The 19625-nt window shown below is 38.8% G+C and overlaps 3 protein-coding genes across 3 annotated transcripts in view; 2 read left to right on the plus strand and 1 right to left on the minus strand.

Annotated features, from left to right (window-relative positions):
- The first annotated feature begins 992 nt into the window (after window positions 1-992).
- Window positions 993-8034, plus strand: tbxas1 (thromboxane A synthase 1 (platelet)). Its single transcript, XM_010777247.1, has 14 exons — window positions 993-1141; window positions 1589-1739; window positions 2046-2139; window positions 2830-2882; window positions 3034-3130; window positions 3241-3357; window positions 4766-4854; window positions 4940-5088; window positions 5308-5438; window positions 5558-5902; window positions 6061-6149; window positions 6618-6755; window positions 6865-7027; window positions 7475-8034. The coding sequence occupies exons 2-14, from the start codon at window positions 1639-1641 to the stop codon at window positions 7589-7591; spliced, it is 1683 nt and encodes a 560-aa protein (XP_010775549.1). The 5' UTR covers window positions 993-1141; window positions 1589-1638; the 3' UTR covers window positions 7592-8034.
- parp12a (poly (ADP-ribose) polymerase family, member 12a) lies at window positions 7931-15246 on the minus strand. The gene is made up of 11 exons (XM_010777246.1): window positions 14625-15246; window positions 13292-13427; window positions 12945-13209; window positions 12710-12859; window positions 12282-12471; window positions 11711-11885; window positions 11267-11502; window positions 11065-11146; window positions 10139-10269; window positions 9613-9764; window positions 7931-9417 (listed from the first exon to the last, which is right to left on the minus strand). Exons 1-11 carry the CDS (start codon window positions 14942-14944, stop codon window positions 9161-9163), a joined length of 2094 nt encoding a protein of 697 aa, XP_010775548.1. The 5' UTR covers window positions 14945-15246; the 3' UTR covers window positions 7931-9160.
- Window positions 15247-15582: 336 nt separating this feature from the next.
- LOC104950702 (coiled-coil domain-containing protein 113-like) overlaps window positions 15583-19625 on the plus strand; it is a 4820-nt gene continuing 777 nt past the window's right edge. The window contains exons 1-5 of the mRNA XM_010777258.1: window positions 15583-15987; window positions 16482-16617; window positions 16869-17030; window positions 17110-17259; window positions 17906-18029. Of these exons, the coding sequence (XP_010775560.1) occupies window positions 15896-15987; window positions 16482-16617; window positions 16869-17030; window positions 17110-17259; window positions 17906-18029 (664 nt within the window). The 5' untranslated portion in view covers window positions 15583-15895. The remainder of the gene's footprint in view (window positions 15988-16481; window positions 16618-16868; window positions 17031-17109; window positions 17260-17905; window positions 18030-19625) is intronic.

A 19625-nucleotide genomic window follows, 5' to 3' on the forward strand; every position in this document is an offset into this window, starting at 1 on the left:
CGTTACTGTCATGGGTCTCCCTTTCTTCTGAGAGAGTTGTGTTTCTGCAGCGATCATTCAAACTTTAATATGGCTATGAGTATGGCTGCTCACTTTCATCGAAAAGAGGAGATATATTAGATTTTTGAGATTTACATATAAAACTACCTGGAAAAATCAATCTTTTCTGTTTGAGATGTCTTTTTTAAATACTTTTTTTATACATATAATGTATTGAGAAGTTGTTTTAAAAAAGTGTATTAACTTCAAGGTGTCATTCAAATACTGTATATACAAGTAGTATGGTGTGTGTGCGTGTACATAATGGGCTTTTGCTTAAGCAAATAATCCTCGTATAAGAACTGAGTCTTATGGATTATTTGTAAAACCCAGAACACACACCACATATATTATATATATATATATATATATTATTCTTTTTCATCATTCCATATCCATATTAAAGCTTGAGTTCTGAGAAACAGCCAAAGAAAGGAGTAACACCATGAGAGATGATCAAACCTCACAGATACACATTACACACAATTCATTTAAAATCAATATGAATCAATCATGGTAAGAAGAAACGTAGGACTGTAATTTACACATAGCTTCCAGTATAATTAGGAACCAACTCCTGACAGGCCTGTATGTTGTGATTATATCAAAGCAAAGGTTATTTGACCTGACGCAAAGCAGGTCACAGATATATGTATAACAAATACATTCATGAATAAATCAGTATTTTTGGGTTGAAGACAAACAAAAGGATGCCTTCTGCTCACATACCAAAAACTTTGAAACCGAAGATGTGGAGATGTTATGATCATTACTAAAGTATTATAAATGGAGGAAATACAGTGCTGTTTTTGGATTACACTAAAGTAAACAGCTGAAGAACAAAGACGTTGTTTGTCCAGAGGGGGGCGCCAAAGTAACATGTTGCTGCATGAGTTACACAACGCTGCCCGTCCAGTAGGTGGCAGTATGAGCCTCAGCTGTCTCTGGTGCTGCGAACTATTACAGGACGAAGTAGAGGACTATTATGAAAACGAGCAGTATGACCATGGACTGATGTTAGCTAATGTCTTATAAAGAAGCGGCATGACATGATAACGTTACATGAAAACAGTTGGACGACGTGCTGCAGAGACATTAAAGAGTAAGTCATACAATATGCCATATTTTGTTGTAGCTAGTAACTTAGCATCACATATGACCTACAGAGTGACGTCTGGGTATTTAAACTTACGTTTGCCATTGAATTGTGGCATGTTGAGAGGATCCAAACGCACAAACAAAGCTCAGTATAAGAGGATCTAGCACCCATTTTTAACATTTGAGGTGAAAGGTGAATACAACAAAAGCAAAGCTGCTTGAACAAATGAATCATTAACATGTGTTTATGGTAAACCAGACAACTATTGATACAAAACAAAAAAGCCTGAGAGCATAGTCCACCAAAAATATATGATGTGACTGATGCTTTCTTCTCTTGAAGAAGTAGGGCTTTTAAATACTGTGACATTTGAGATGTGTTCTACTTGTTTAGTATTTATTATAAATGGATAGACACTGACCTGATTTCTTTCTCTGTCCTTCTTTCCAGGTGCCTTGACCTAATGCTGGCAGTGGAGAACTGAGAGGAGTTTTTACATTATGGAGGCTTTAATTGACTATCTAAATGTTTTCCACATCAAGGCCAGTGGACTGACGGTGACGTTTAGCCTCGGCCTCATCTTCCTGGGTCTGCTTTACTGGTGAGTGAATACTTCAAACCTCTGTGTGTTGGGTTGCTGCAGTGGCTGTGGGAATGAAGTCAATATTGTGTAATATACTAATAATATAAAGCACATTCCTTCTTGAAATGCAGATAAGCAACCTCCTCACTCATCAGATCTGATTGTTGCAGCTTAGCATGCTGGGTTTCAGATAGATGAAAACCACTTTATAATATTGTTGACCAGGGAACCAACTGGAGATTTGATTGTACTGCACTATTGTTTTGCTGACTCTTAACAGCGCTATTTACATTCATCGATACAACTCTGTGCACTGTCTTCTAGGTATTCAATTTACCCATATTCAGTCCTTTCACGATGTGGCATCAAACACCCAAAGCCAATGCCTTTCCTGGGCAACATATTCATGTTTCGTCAGGTAAGATGACCTCTTTTGTCTTCAACTTCTGTCAGATTTGGTTTGGACAATGAAACATATTACCTACCAATGTAAGCACAATCTTCCTTCCAACATATTATTACTGCACTAGTACTGTTCTCTTTATACCTCCACCACTGCACTCTGATTAGTTACTCTTATACCAGCACTAGCGCCGCGCGACTAGCCAGTGACCGCTATTGGCTTGGCTGGGTAGTGACCAGCACTATGAAAAAGGATCACTGATTGTAATGAATTGAACATCCATTATCAATTTGGGTTTTTGCATAACAGCCTACTTAAAAAAACAAACATTAAATAGCAAAAAGCATCCTGAAATCTTTTTTAATGCAGATTGTTTAGTATAATATATCTTAATGTCTAATTTAAAAGTGGTTGATCTTATTCCCGGAGAGATTAATTACAAAATGATATGGAAGTGGGACCTTCCTCATCATCATCCTTGTCCGTTTTGTTAGATATAATTTACTTGTCATACATTTTTGATCAACAAGTTGGCTATCAATTATAAATATATACATCTCCCACAGTCACATCATACTGTAGTCATACTGACAACAACCCAAATAGTGATCTGTCGCTAACATGGAGTTATTTTACAACAAAGAAAGAGTTGATGGGTGATGTGCTATTTTTTTCATCTAATCTTGTTCTTTATTTTCGTTTAAGGGTTTTTTCAACCCTATCAATGATCTGATAAAGACGCATGGCAGAGTTTGTGGGTAAATATTAGAAATACTTTCTGTATCAGCATCTGATGAAATGATGCTCTGAACATTTTTAGTTCTCTCACATTGTATAATGAAACCTACACTTATTTTGTCAATACCCATGGTGGCAGCATTAAGATGAACTCCATTTGGTATATTTCAGGTATTATTTGGGCCGGAGAGCGGTGGTGGTGATAGCGGACCCTGACATGCTCAGACAGGTGATGGTCAGGGACTTCAGCAGCTTCCCAAACAGAATGGTGAGGACATGAAAGAAAACATTCCCATGTAAACTTTGTGCTCTCTCATATATGATTTAATGATGACATAAGTACATATATTTTTTGTTCTCTCCTTTCTCTCTGTGTAGACTGTTCGCTTTGCCTCCAAGCCCATGACAGACTGCCTGCTCATGCTGAGGAATGAACGCTGGAAGAGAGTGCGGAGCATCCTGACCCCGTCCTTCAGCGCTGCCAAGATGAAAGAGGTGAGATAAGAGTGAACGCCTATTAGATGCTGCCACTTTTTAAATGCTTTTCTGGTATTGAAATTTGCTGAATAGAAGTTCAGATCATTAATGTCTACAAGAAACAGCTCACAGACATACAAATTAAACCTTTTTACCCAAACAGTTACAGATTGAGGGCAAGAAGTGGAGTTGAAGGAAAGACAGCTCTTACTGTTTTGTAAAATATTAAAATAATTTCCCCCACGTTTCTTCTTTAAGGTCACATTTTTTTACTTGGGCAATGTTATTATTATGTACATGATTATAATGAAATATCAGTTCTCGTATAACTAAAGGCTGAAGTTGGTGTAACTACGAGAAGTGTTTTTGTATCTAAGGGTGGAGAGTGATGTCCTGGTACCGCTGATAAGCTTGTCTCTGAATTAATTTACGGCAACGCAGACCTTCTGCTTTGATCTGCAGTAAATATCAGATCTGTTCATTTTGGAGACAATATTTTAGTCCAGGAGAAAGGAGTGGAGAGGAAGTGAAAGACTTCTTTGATGAAAAAGAGAAATAATTTCCAAGGCGTGTTGAGTTCATGGTCCATCTAAATTCTCTTTGCTGTCTACACTTTGACTTTGAATTATATCTGATCAAGTAATTTTCTTCCTTCATTGGTAAATCAAAAATATTGAATTGAATGACCTATCTTTATCTTTTTCATATCAACCTCTTAATCACACTATTTATCCTTTTAAACTTCTCTTCAGCCGGGATTAACTTTGAATATTCATCCCCACAGTGTGACTGTGCGTCCATGCAGCGTGTGTATTGACTGTTATTTTGATCTACGAATGCCTTTTTCAACTGCGTACAGTAGTCTGAGTGTGCTCTTTATCTGTCTGTGGCAACTTTCCCAAATGATTGGTGATTAGTAGGTCGCACACTATTTAAATTGTTTACAATAGCAAACGTTCTTGTTACATTTTAACTGTACCCATAATGATCATGACTCGTCAATAGATTTTTCAAAAGAATGGTCATTTTAAAGAGGCCCTATTATGCTTCCTTGGGGTCTTCCCTTCCCCGTAGTGTGTGATATAGGTTTTTGTACATGTAAATGGTCTGCGAACCCAAACATCTGCCTGAAACGCCTCCTTTTTAGTCCTTTATTTACTTCCGAAAATAAGCATAATAGGGCCCCTTTAAAAAAAACAGCTGTTTGATGTGGAGGTTGGCTAGGCGCTAGGTTCTGATATCAGTTTTTTTGGCACAAGCATACTAAAGAGGGGAAAGTAATGCAGAGACATGTTTTTTATTTATTTTTTTATGATCAATAGTTCTTCAATAGAAGTACAGTATTCTTTCTGCACCAATCTATCTGATCCGTGTTGTATTCACTGGCAGCTTTGACGAGTATCAGTGTCTCTCATTGTTCCTGTAGATGGTTCCGCTCATCAACACGGCCACCGATGCTTTGATGACGAACCTGAACGTCTCTGCCGAGTCAGGAGAAGCCTTTGACATCCACAGGTGATCACCCTCGAATGAACACAGGCAGTCAGTATTATATAATCATCTTCACGGCCTGATGTTTTAGTTTGTGTGTGTTCTGCAGATGTTTCGGCTGCTTCACCATGGATGTCATTGCCAGTGTGGCATTTGGAACTCAGGTGGACTCTCAGAAAAACCCAGACGACCCGTTTGTCCGCCATGCTCAGATGTTCTTCGGCTTCTCTTTCTTCAGGCCCATCATGCTGTTCTTCAGTCAGTCCAATCTCTTTGTATTTCTATTTGTATGTGTTTATTGGAGGCATTTATACAGGAAAGCAATGTAAGCAAGTAACCAAAATATGAAAACATAGACCAGAAGAGGCGTGTTTCCCTATATATAAATGGGGTTATTGCATTTGGAGAACTTTAATCATAAACGAAATAGATTGTTATAGATTTATTTAAATGTAAATAGTTGATTTGTGTGTCCAGTTGCTTTCCCATTCATCATGGCTCCTCTGGCGGGACTCATCCCAAACAAAAGGCGTGACCAGATGAATAGTTTCTTCACGAATAGCATCCAGAGGATCATCCAGCAGAGAGAGGAGCAGCCTCCTGAGCAGGTGAAGCTCATTGTCACTTAATAAGCTTATAAGATAATGTATACTGTATATAAAACTTACCGTTTCCTAGTTTTAACAATGTTTTAAGAATGAGTTCATTGGGTTTCCTGTGTATGCAGAGGCGTAGAGACTTCCTCCAGCTGATGTTGGATGCACGAACCAGCAAAGAGCATGTGTCTTTGGAGCACTTTGACTCAGAGAAGCACGCTGCTGAGCAGGATCAGAGGATCCAGCTGTCGGCCTCCGATCAGGACGACCGTCCGTCCCCACAGGAGCCCCCCACCATGCGCCCACAGAAAAAGATGATCACTGAGGATGAGATTGTGGGCCAGGCTTTTGTCTTTCTGCTGGCAGGCTACGAGACCAGCAGCAACACGTTGGCCTTCACCTGCTACCTCCTGGCCATCAACCCCGAATGTCAACGCAGAGTGCAGGAAGAGGTGGACGAGTTCTACACCAGACATGTGGGTGTGACGCCTTACGGTTTGATATCATCTCATTTTCTTCAGCTACTAACCACAAGATTTAAGTTTCAGACGCAATTCATGCACACATTTGCTCATTCTGTTTTTAAAATGTACTGAAATTGTCCTGATTTGATCTTATCTTCCTTGCGTTGTAGGAGTCAGCGGATTACACAAATGTCCAGGAGCTGAAGTATTTAGACATGGTGATAAGTGAAACACTGCGCCTCTACCCTCCAGGGTTCAGGTAAATCCAGAACATTCAATGAGGATAAGATCATTTCTGCAGAATGAACAGGGTTATCTATTTCTCTACATACAAACATACATACAACATTTTTGTATTTAATAATACAGAAATCAAATGGAGGAGAGAAAGGGAATAATACGTGCATTTTCTTTTTCTTTCCCTTAACTGTCAAGTGGGAACTAAGTATCTTTCGTACGTTTTGTGTTTCTCTTATTTTCCTACGATACTGCAATGATTGGCTGTTAATAAGAAAATATGAAGGACAGACCATCTATTTATTTATTTATTTTTTGAGAAACGGATCGGTAATACAAGGTATATTACAGGTATATATTATTTTCTTCTCCCTGCTCCTTTTTGGGTATTTACAGAGACATGTTTTGTAAATACTTATATATATACATTGAGTTTGTGCATACCATGAACGGAACAAATCAAAATGAAATGGTATTCTGCTCTCTACAGGTTTGCGAGAGACATCGACGAGGACTGTGTGGTGAACGGACAGTTCCTCCCCAAAGGAGCAACTCTGGAGATCCCCGCCGGCTTCCTCCACCAGGACCCCGAGCACTGGCCCGAGCCGCAGAGCTTCATCCCTGAGCGGTAGGGGGCTGTTCTTACAGGAGATAAACTATAGAGACTGTAACCTGTGACTCATTGTTTACAATCTGGGGTTAGTGTTTGGTGGTAAAATACCTGCATTTATCTCTAGATTCACACCAGAGGCCAAGGCCAGTCGACATCCCTTCGTATACCTGCCGTTCGGGGCCGGACCCCGTAACTGTGTGGGAATGAGGCTCGCCCAACTGGAAATGAAGATGGCTTTAGTTCGTATATTCCGCAAGTTCAGCATCGTGGCCTGCTCTGAGACCAAGGTGGGTTCCAACCTATGGTTCCAACACTAAGGACAACAATCTCTTCAAAATGACAAATCTAAAAAATGATTGGTTAACACGAGACACATTTAAACACTGAGCAGAACTGCATGGACTCTGGCCAAAGCACAGCGGTCATGTTTTATGAACACTGCTTCCACTCCTACTGCTATTTATTTAATTTGTTTACTTTATTATTTGCCCCTTTTGTTTGTTTGTTTGTTTGTTTGTTTGTTCACCATGTAAAGTGGCCTTGGGTCCCTTGAAAGGCGCTATACACATTGAATCTATTATTATTATTTATAATTAATTATCAATAATACAGTTAAATGATTGCAATTTGCACGAACTGAACTGTCTCAAAATGTGATAATCTTTCATCTATTTCCATGCTCGGTTATATTTAGAGTATATGCTCAAATGTTGCTTTTTCATGTCTTTGTTCAGGTTCCTCTTGAGTTGAAGTCAGCAAGCACTCTGGGACCTAAAAACGGCATATTTGTGAAAATTGAAAGAAGAGACGCTGGAGAAGACGAAGTGAATTCTCCGCCAGCAGACAGTTAGAGATATCACCATGGACGGTAGAAACCTGATGAACCGTTACAAAGCATACATATTTAATAGTTATCTTATACAAGATTGAAACATTGCATTTTAAGTTACAGTTCACTGTACAGTGTTTCCCCTAGGTTTACTGCTTTGGGGGGATGCTGCTTGAATAAAAGAGCACATGTTCAATGTGAAAAGTGACAGTAGATATAGATTAGTTGCAATTTGGTGCTATATATATATTAAACATTTTTTTATTAAAACACCTTGAATTTCAGGGGGGGTGCAGGGCTCCGTTGGCGGGGCGCAGCATCCCTCCAAGACAATGGTATGGGAAACACTGCTGTATTTCTCGATGATAGTGCATGGTTAGTGCCTTTCTTCTTGGTGAGTGAACTTTAAAGGGTACTGAAAACGAGACGAGTGAATAAAGAGCGAATAAAAGTCTGTGAAATGAATGAATTCACCTCAACTATTTGTCTTCCTTGCACTGTAGAATTAATTGATTGTCTCTACATTACAAGTTACTGCTGTTGACTCCAGTCTTACACAATGCTGTCACGTTATCTTTAAACCCCTTCAAATGACAGCTGCTATTTTACAGTGATTTTAAAGGAAATCCTCCTGTTTTTATTTTCTGATGACTCAGCATTTATAAAATATCTCAGAATAGTAAACAAGATGGAACTTGTTTAGGTCGTGGAGTAAAAACATTTGATTAAATTGATCATGTCTAATTTATTATTCTTTATACTTTATTGAAATGAAATGTTTCTCATGTAAGATGATCAATCTTATTTAGAATTTTAGACAATTATTTGGAAGTTATTTGATGAAACTTATGAATTAGAGCCCTGAATACATTTGAATTGTAAATGTATAGAATAAGATGTGATTAATTGATGATTATACATGTAGCTGCTGTGATGAGGCACAGGGCTGAACATGCCTTTCTGAATGATGTACATTTAAAATGGGTTGAATGGCACTTGTGTGTAATTAAATATTAACATGTGAAAATCAGATCACTCTTTGTTCAGTTATATACACATTGTTAACTTTATTGGCAATTTGGAATATTTCTTCTACATAACAAGGTGATTTCATTTCATATAGCAGCAGACCCTCAGATTCCTTTATTGACCAAAAACAACAACCTGTAGCAGATTGCTTCAACACAATAGACACTAAACACAAGAATATACTTTTTTTTTGTTTCTATACATTCTGCAAGAATTTTCTGATACACTTTACTAATTACTTAACCTCAAACTATTATATCAATACTAGTTAATACAATGATTATATTGCATTCAATACTTTTAATGATAATCTCTTATGTGTAATGTGTTTTGTTTTCTTTGCACTGTTTCTGTTGTAATTGTATGTAAAGCGTGTTTGAGCATTAGGAAAAGTGCTATAAAAATCAAATGTATTATTATTAATATGTATTTTTGCATTGTAGCATTACAACCCTAATGAAGACTTCTTCCACCAGTGTTAAACGTCACAAACCTTTAACAAAGGTAGCTTCCGTTGAAGTACACAGTATCCCATAATAAAGATTTACCCCAGCATTGTGACTCAAGAGTAGTTGATGATATACTCGGGATAGATCTGTTGTTTCTCAAAGACAACAAAGATGCTGGGGTCGCTCTTGCTGTCAACACAACTGTCGTAGAGGTCTTTGCCGCTTCCTTTGGGTGGGGGCCGGACGTAGCTGCTGCTCCCCCTGGTGTACTCCCCGATCAGCACCAGAGCAACAAACATGATGTTGCTCTGTTTACTTTTCAACGTGGCATATCTGTGTGAGTAAGACGCATCTCTGGCAAAGTAGCTCCCTAAAAAACAAGAGAGCGTTAATACTGACAAGTGTGATAGTGAAGGCTCTGTGTCTACTGTCATGTTAAGCTTCAGGAGTCCCATGAACAAATACAACACATATACAACACAGAACATTTTGGGGAAAGAAATGTCTTTTGTGGTCTCCATTGTAAACTATTCATCATACTGCATTTCTGGAATGGCTGCTGTACCTTTGCCGTAGGCCGTGCCGTGGACCCCACACATCCTCCAGTCAAAGTTTTGCTCACAGATGGCATCAATCAGGGATTCTTCTGTCCCGTGGAACAAGTACTGCTCATTCACAGTTTTCCCTCCATTCCTCATCTTCATCTGCTCTTTCTGCCTGAAAACACAACATAGAAAACATAAATGTAATAACTTCTAAACCTATGATTTTGGTCAACTCCTGAGAGTTGCTAAATGCTACGCTACATTAATCAGCTAATCTCTAACTGTCTGCTGATTTAGAGGTTTTTTCAATTCAAACTGTTTAACAGCTTAACACAAGGCCCTGAGGGCAGTGGGAGGAAACTAAAAGAGTACAGTTACAGTACCATATTAGCTCAAAAAATCACTAAGGCTGAGAGGAGCTTCAGATTCAGGTGATAACATCGATACAGGTTCCTTATTACAAGACAAGTGATCACTCATTTTAAACATACATATTATATATTCATGAGATAATAATAGTGGTATAGCTGCTTAATGCCAATTTACCACTGAAAGATTTTCCACAGAGAGGAGTTCTGGATCCTCTGTATTTTGTTGATTTTACTCAGTGGCATCGTGCGCTTAAACAGCGACTCAATCATCTGATACTCCTTCTCAGATTTGGAGAGCAGTACGAGCTGGAAGATAAAAGTACAGTGCAACAAAAATATTTATTTAAAATGTAAAGCAGAACATCTTGAAAGCTAGGACTTTATAAAAGCGATAAGTAAATTGCTGCCATTTTTTTTGTCAACCCACTCATTGTTAGTGGTTTACTTAAATATCATTTTGAATAGTTTAACCAAACATAAAAATAATCTGAGTTGTTGAAGTAAATTGTAACTAAAGAGTGTTGTAATGAAGCGAAAAGTACAACATTCCCTAGTATAAAGGGGTTCTTAAAGAAAATACTTAAGTAAAGTTCAACTACTTCAAATGTATACTTAAATACAATACTTGAGTAAACGTACGTAGTTAATGAAATGTAGCTGAAGTAAAACAAATGTAAATCTTGTAAACTCTGCAGTACACAGCAAGCTGCCTCCTCCTTCCTCCTCTACATCACTCAGGAGCATTTGACATTGTCAGCATCACCTCACTGCACACCGAATGTAGTACAATGTATCTGACTGCAGAACTAAAGTCCCCATCGTCCTTCCTCTTTACTTCTAAATAGATATAATGATCCAACCCTGTTTACACTTTCCCTGATTGAGCAGCTGATCTACTCCAACATCCCGGAGAACGGCACAACAAAACTAAACGGTGACCCTGTTTCAATAGACCATACTCTTATAAAACAATTTAAAAAAGCTCATTAAACTGTATATTTTAGTTTAACCATTGGGCTAACATTTATAAATAAACAATCGTTTTTTGGAACAGGGAGAAAAGCAGCCCTCTGTCATACAGTATATTCTAATGTAGGATACCTTGTGTCCAAAATCCAGTATGGCCTTCTTGTCCCAGTTGGGGGGGAAACTGTCAGCTGTGGAGGAGCTGGGTGATGATCCACTATAGGGAGACACACATAGGAATGTTCTGACTATTGAAGTCACTTGAGACAAGGAGCACTTCAAAACAGCAATGTTAGATTTCATCTCAAAATCTCCATTTTAAACCAATAATAAATACCTCTTTAGCTTCACCTCCACGTCATGACCCGACACAAAGACAGGCCTCCGTCGGACCTCCCTCTTGGTCTTAAACTTGACATTCTGCTGATATATCCCCTGTGCTCCCAGGGCACTCTTGAAGTGGAGGATGTACTGGTGGTTGCCAGCACCAAAAGGAATCTCAGTATCGCTGTCTGCCAGGTACACATTCTCCAGAGTCTGAGAGGTCACAGAGGCTGGCCTGTCACCATCTCCCTGCAGAACAAAGGGCCAGTGATGAGATGGAAAGAAATAGTAAGAAATTAGAGGACCATAGAGTTGTGTAAATTAAGAAAGTATAATATATAGACATTATATTCAGAATAAATATGATTTTGTTTTGGGCATTTTTATAAATAATATAAATAAATATAAGTACACTATAGCAGATATAGCTGATATATTTGGTTAATGTTTGACTGACCTGTCCATACTCCAGCCATTTCCCGCTCTCATCCTTCCAGTACCAGAGCCACTGTGTGGTGAGAAGGAAGTGGGGGGGCTTTGAGACGGAGGAGGCTGTGGACAGGCGGCGGACTGGAGACCCTGCGTATGTCATGGTCATGAAGTCTACTGACGGCCCAGCCGGGGGTGCCGAGCTGAAAGCAAGCAATATAAGCAAATCACAAAACATTTCTAAATAATAAATGTTGAATAACAATATTCAAATGCACTTCCTACCCTACATCAAGAAATATGTTATCTATAAAACGTAACTGTTCCATCAGTAAAATATACAACCTACCCAGCAGTTTATAATAAAAACATATTTTTTACTGGCTGCATTCAACACATTTATACATCAATAATTAGGATCCAATAATATAATATATATTATCATGAAATGGGCCAGTGATTATCTTTTCATACTTCAAATACATTTTGTAGGCAATAATTCTACAATTTGGATTGCAGGACTTACTATTACGGGAGAATAACAACACTTGTTACTACTTTGTACTTTGTCCACTTTCTAATTTTCTTCAAACATGCACCTTGTTAGTGACAGGTATCTCAAAATGCCTAAGGGGGCGGCTGGTGGCTCGATGCAGCTTGTGTCCTGTCCTGGGTCGCAGTAGGCCTTCTCCATGTCTTCCATGTCAGGCAGGTCCTTCCAGGTCACACCATCACGGTCTAACACCTGCCATCTGTAAGGCCAGGGCCAATGGACACGAGCACACTTCTCTGGGGAAAAACAGTGATAGAGACGCACTCATTAAACATCTAGGGTTGCACAAGGAATCAACATTTTATCGAAACTGCAATATGGACTAGTAAATTATCCAAATCGCCGTAAGCGCAATATTCGGCAGAGGCAAAGTGTAACAAAATGTATTCAACAGACTTAATAAAAAAGTCTTTGCTTATTACAGTTGCTCTTAAAAAGAAACAAACACACTATGATCACAAGTTTCAGAGTTACCTTTGAAGCTGCAGTGTCTGCGGATGAAGAAGAGACAGATTTCATCCCTCTCTGCATCGCTTATGGCTTTAGATGGACCAGCAGAAGTAGTTGGGGGTCTAGGGTTGTTGTGAGATGGTTGCTGAGTCGGGGTTCTCGCGACTGGCAGCCCTGCAAGAGAGTAGACACACAAAAATCAAATATATTGCGAAGACTACAACTCACTTAAGAACGTTTATTTATTAAAGTCCTTTACCGAGAACAACAGAAGCTTGTCTCTCATGTTGACCCGTGATGATGAATTTATTTCTGTAGATCTGAAGAAGGTTTGTAATATTTTCCTGACTGAATCCTCGGAAAATCTTCGTTCCATTGGCATCAACAGTATGTGTTCTTTTGCACGAGGAGCCAAACTTACAGTCACCCTGCAGATAGTGCAGGCAGATGTGGAGCTTGGTGCAGGAAGTGGCGAATTTGCAGGAACCGTGCACACTGTTGCCTTTATTGTAGTGCTGGCAGATCTAGAAGGGGTGACTTTAACATTAGGACATGCATGTGCATTTTTTTTTCTACAGAAAAGCTGCTGTTACTAAAACCACCTACCTCAGGCAGCAGATATGGATCATTCTGCAGTAACAGCTGGAACAACTGTTTCTCCTTCAAGTCCTGAAGACCATATTTTTTCAAAAGCTCTGCATCGTTTGGAAAAGCCAGGCTATGGGGATTTTTACACTTTGCTCTGAAATATAAGAGAAGGGATAACATAGAGCTCAGTGAAAGGCTTTTTATGGAAATAAATGAAAAAACGTTGGTTTCTGAAAATATGCAGGCACCTAGAGATGAAAACATTTTTTTTTCTTTTCATGTTTTGTCATAATAATGTTGGGTTGCTGTCAAAACATGTCTTACATGCGTTTTCTAACATGGGACAAAATCAACTCGATAATGACTCCCGTTTTCTGCTATAGTGACATTGTTATTTAAATCAAACTTTTCTTACAAGTAAAATATTGGCCATAACCCCTTTCAGTCTAGAGAGGCTTATTCAAGGCTTTATAAGTGTTCTACACTTTGCTCAGTTCACAGAGTGGGTTATTCAGGTTCATGTTATGATGAAAACTACTGCCATCTCATGGTCCAAAAAAGGACTTACAGTTACAGTTATTGTCATTTGTAATGATCTATTATCTTTAAGAAAAGGGTTACACATGTTTGAGTCCTTCTATGTCAAGTTAGTTTATATTCCTTCACAGCCAAAAATAGACTGTCAAGCTATGTAATGTTTTATATTTTTCTTTAAAAAAAATGTAAATGCATTGAGCTGTAGGCGAATATCACGAAGCTGTAAAGAGCATAGGTCAAAGAGTCCTGATGACTTTCTGCATTATTTCTGGTTGTGTCAAAGCAAGTTATTCAATAACATGTGTTCAATCTTGTCTGACTGTATCTGTGTGCATACACCTTTAAGAGCCCCACAGCTGATTTCATGTAGGCTACTCTGGATTAGATTTCTGCTACTGGGTATTAGGTCACCAAATTAAATGCAAAGGTAAAACATTAAAGATGCCAGTTGTCCTGCCGCGAAGTGAAACAAAACCAGCAGAAAGAGGAATGTTGAGCTGCAACCAAGAAACACAAGTGAAAACACATGTGTGGGTGTCCTTTTAAATTTTAAAGTACTCAACCCCACTTTGCTTCTACAGCTCTCTCTCCTTTCTCAATACACGTCCTTTAAACATATGATAAAAAAGTCTAGCCTTGACAAATTAAGCTTTTAAACCTGAACAGTTGACACCCATTTATTTTAATTTTATTGAACACTAATATGTGCGACTACTACCACGTCATTTCAACTCAGGGTAGGCATTTCCTACTGCTTTACAAGACAACATAACAAAGCCTCAAAATGAAGGCTAACACAACAGTAGCAACTCACCCGAACGTACAGTCTCCACAGACGTAATACCTGCACAGGTGTAACCCGTCGCACTGTACACAATCTCCGGGTTTTTTCTGACAGAGACGCAGGCTGGTTTTAGCCACTATCAGACTGTCCGGGCTGATTACTTGGCTGCCGATGGCCTTCTGCTTTCCTTCTTCAATGGCTATTTTACCGTCGTCAAAAATGACACTCCGCAGGAGTTGAGGCGCAACGGTGAAAGACTGTGCAATCTTCTCATCAAGGTGCTTGAAGTCCAAGCAACCATGGTGGTCGCACAGGGTCTTGGTGACAAACTTAGAGATGAGTAAAGTCATACTTAAATGAGTTCCGGGCAAGTCAGCTAACCAGTTGGTTCAGCAGACTGACCTGATTTGATACATCTCCTCCTCACAGTTAAAGCGACGCTCGGTTTACAGAGAAACGAAACTGAAACTTTTACAGTGATATAACAGAAAACAACAATGGTTGCCCTGTCTCCAAATGTATCTGGTATTTAAAGCAGCAGAGGCTGAATATGTACTTAAAGGTAGGGTAGGTCATTCACTTCAGAAACACTTTTAGTTATATTCCATGTAATGCTGTTAACATCCCGATAGCAATAAATAAATGAAATGCTTTGACAATAAATATATACAAATATGTCATCTGTGGAAGAAAAGGAAATACTCTGTTAGAAAAAGGCCTGCAATCAAAATGTTACTCAAGTAGTACAAAAGTATTAGAATCAAAACATACTTAAAGTACAAAAGTAAAAGTAGGCGACTATGCAGATCGGCCAATTTCAGAATAATATATGTTTTGATCAATCGTATTGTTTATCAAAGCTGGTAAAGGTGCAGCTAGTTTTAATGACTTGGTATACTGCAGGGTAGCTTGTGAATGTTACTCAAGGTGTAACTAAAGTCTTATTTAATTGTTGATTATATTTCACATCATTAATCCAAATCTGTAAAGTAACTAAAAGTATTTAATAAATGTAGTGGAGTAAAAGTACACTTATACCTCTGAATTGTTGTTGGGAAGAAGTCCAAAGTAGCAACAAATTGAAATATTCAAGAAAAGCACAAGTATCTTGACTTAGTTACAACACTATAAAGTAGTATAGAGAACAAAAAAGGAATACATTTCAGTTGAAATTGAACTTTTTTTAAAATTTTGTATTATTCTTTGCGAAATTAACTGATTACAGAGGGTTAGGCGAGCCCCTGAAGGCATCACGAGCCCTAGCAACCACCACTACTACTGTTACGTGTACCATAGCAACCATGGAGGGTGAGCTTTCGTTAATGGAAGAAAAAGGCAAAGAGGTCACTCAAGAACAAAAAGAACTCCTCTACAACCAAGTCAAAGAACTCAAGTAAGGAAAACACATACTCGACAACACCTTGTAGGTCAACCGTGAACTTTGTTAACCTAAAATTGGCTTTATTAGTTTGCCTATTTTGTTGCTAACAATGGGCTAACATTGCTAACAAGGCTAAACTAGCAATGTAGCTTATTTAGTATTGAGATTTTTTTTAATTTAGCATGGAAATATTACAAGCTTAATGTAGCTTTCTATTTAGTCGTTTACTCCTAACTGTTAGCTAAGACTAGAGGAAGTACAGGCACAAACTTGGATAGGTTACATTATGATATGTTGTTCAGGTCTTCTGCATTTTATCATATTAACTACTACAAAATAACAAGTTGAGCTTCTGTTTTTCTTGATGAATTATCAGTAGTGAGTCAATATCTTATATTTTACATGTGTTTAAGTTAACATGTTCACCTTACAAACCTTAAACTACAAACAAACCATTATCAAGCATTATCTTGACCTGGCTATAAAGTTGTCACTTTTACCCCGAGATGTTCCAATGCAGCCCTCCTGGCAGAGATCGACATGTTGGAGCGGTTCATCGGTCGACTGGATCCTCAGGACCTGGTGTCTCAAGCTGGGGGGGACGATTCGGGGGCAGCAGGAGACTCCCAGCTGGAGGGTGGGGTAAGTGCTAACCAATGACAACAAAACTCCTTTACTACTACGACACAAAAATCAAGATAAGTAAATGATTCTTGAGTAAGTCACTTAATACTTTCTGGGTTAAAAGTGTGATACCTATTGCTTCATATGAACTAACATTAGTAAGGCCTGCCACAATCTCAGATACAATCCTGATTCTAAATATGTTGCCTGGACAGATTACCTCTCTACACTCCGCTTCTCATTTTGTAAATGTGTTTGTGCCTTGTCAGGGTCGTGGACCGAGGCGGCGATCCCAGTCCAACATATCGGATCGCCTCCAGCAGCTGACCTTGGAACAAAAACTTTATGTGGCACAGAGAGAAGTAGCAGAGACACGACAGGACCAGGAGAAACTCAAACAGAGACATGACCAAATTCAGGACAACTACAAGGTTTTAATAAACACTTGCACAAAAAAAACAATGCACGCCTACAAAAAATGTCCCCTGGTAACTCTGCTTGTATCTCCAGGCCTCTATGGAAGAAGCAGATTTGCGTCTTGCCGAAATCAGGAAGGCTAAGATCGACTTTGAACGCAGAATGGTCAAACCTATGAAGGACAAAAGGTTTGAAATGATGGAGCCCAACAAGGTGCTCCGGTACATCGAAGACAAGTCAAAGGTAAAAAATAGGGTTCTGTCTAATGACCTTTGAAAAGTAGCATAAAAACTGTTTTTGAAACAAAACGTGGCTACTCATTTTAACTTGCAAAAGATGGCATTATGTTTGCAGTTGTTCAAAATGAATAGTTTTAATTTACCTCTCATAATTCAAACATTTTATACAATTTCAAGATATTTAGATTTTATTCTGTTATTTTTCTTCGTCAAATTATGTCATGAAATGCCTCCTTTGTAGTCCTTTGTTTTCTTTCGTAACATAGAAACATTACTACATAACACTCCACTTCTACTAGCTAGTAGTCCAACACATGATAGGCTAAGGGGTGGAATATCTCTTAGCGGTTGACCAATCACAAAAGAGGAGGCCAACTAACCAATCAGAGCAAACTAGGCTCTTGTTTCAGACAAAGGGTGAAAAGAAATGCTGCAGCACAGGCAGTATGAGAAAATCAAAGACCTTTTTGAACATTAAAGCATGGAGACATGTCACAGTAGAGGCACACAATATAAATATGAACCTGAAAATGAGCATAATAGGGCCCCTTTAATGTTTTCTTCCTCATGTTTTCTGTACTTTTACAACCCCTACCCATATTTACCATCCTCCAACCTTCGTCCACATGATCTGCTCTGTTCACAAACAGGTCACACAGGTGGAGAAGTTGACTCGGAAGAACCATGCACTGAAGGTCCACGAGAAGAAGCTCCAGCAGCAGCTTCAACAGAAGAAAGAGACGGGGAAAGCCGAGTACGAGGTAGATGATGAGAGTGTGAGGGTTATAACCAGAGGGGCTAACAAAAGGCTAGAAAGAGTGTTACCAATGATGACCCATCGTCATTGGGTGTCACTCTCTGCTTGTCAGTTACTGTAACAATGTGTGGTACTGTGTGTTAGGGAATAATTTGCTTTGTTATTCAACCTTTGACACAGTTCATCATTTTCTCCTCTCACTGTCTCCTTTCCCATGGCATAGGTCTACGGCCTTGGGTATTGCTGCTATCTCTTTTAAGGAGGGGCAGCTTGGGCGCATTGTTGTTGCCAGTCTATGACAGAGCACAAGTCGCCATGAGGTAGTTTACTGTTCAGGGATGAAGGTTCCCTGGCGCACATTCTTTTCTATGGACGAGAGCTCTAGTTAGATTCAGGGTCCATAATTGTTTAGTCTCACTGATGAAGAATGTTGATTATTACACTCCGAACTAGTTAAAACCTTGTGTTACTTCTGGCTCACTTGCTCTTGGACAACTTCTAGACGACGGAGGACCTACGTCCGTCACATCGTAGTACTGTAAATAAGAAAGACAAAGAGATATGATTAAAAGGAGAGAAAGAAGTATGTGAGGTCTAAAGGCTATCTCTGCACGCAGCACCCGTCACTTATGGAAATTGTAATATACTAATCGAACATAAAGTCGATCTTGTAATACAATCATACCCTATTCGATGTCACTCTATCCTACAATATATGTTACAATTCGTAGGTAGTTTTCTCTATTAGGGCAACGATGTCATTATACAATTCATAGTAAGCAAAATTTTATAAAGAACATATTAAAATATCCACACAAAATCTGTAGTGGTTCTCTTTCGAGGGTTGGAAAAAAAAAAGTTAGACCGCCTTTATCAGAGATGGTGTTATTTTCTGATAAACCAACAATGATACTGTGTAAGGTCGTAATGGAGGTCTGATAGACTAATTAAAAGTAATAATGACATGGCCACCGTCTTGACTTAATACGAAAACGCTAGTGTTTTTGACTTGTTATGCAATTATAGCGCACACGCAGTAGTAATAGAGTAAACGCGCAACGAATATATTAACATTACATCACGATAAGCATAGAGTAACATAGTTAATGTTAAATACCATTGATAACCAAATGGACTTCAAAACCATCTTATAGGAAATCAGTTATCTTTTTTTGTGTGGGTAGGGGCGTTCTAAATCCTTCGACCTCGATTCAGTTACGATATGACGTTGTCACTAAAGTAAATAGGATGTGATCTAGATCTTTGTGTCTCCTCTTGCTAGAGAGAGTGTGTAAGCATGTACTTGAAATGGAACGCGACACTTTGCCTCCTGTGCAACATGAAAGTTTAACAAGACTGAACTTCCAAGTAGGGCCAAAAACAGGTAAGAGACGAGCGACATGAGGACTTTTAGAAGTTTTTTGTTGAGTGTCACATTCCCTTTGAAGACATCGTTACCTCTCAGTGCCGAGTCTCTCTGTGTTTCCTCTCAACCTCGAAACTACAGTTTGTTGACCACCAAATAAACCTCAAAGTCGGCCTCTCAACTGTTCTGTCCGCCACACAGTGCTTAACTGTGTCGCCAACAGTTTGTGGTTAAGACTTCTTGGGGA

This window comes from Notothenia coriiceps, unplaced genomic scaffold, assembly GCF_000735185.1.
Source record: "Notothenia coriiceps isolate Sejong01 unplaced genomic scaffold, NC01 NC01_scaffold00017896, whole genome shotgun sequence".
Lineage (NCBI taxonomy): Eukaryota > Metazoa > Chordata > Actinopteri > Perciformes > Nototheniidae > Notothenia > Notothenia coriiceps.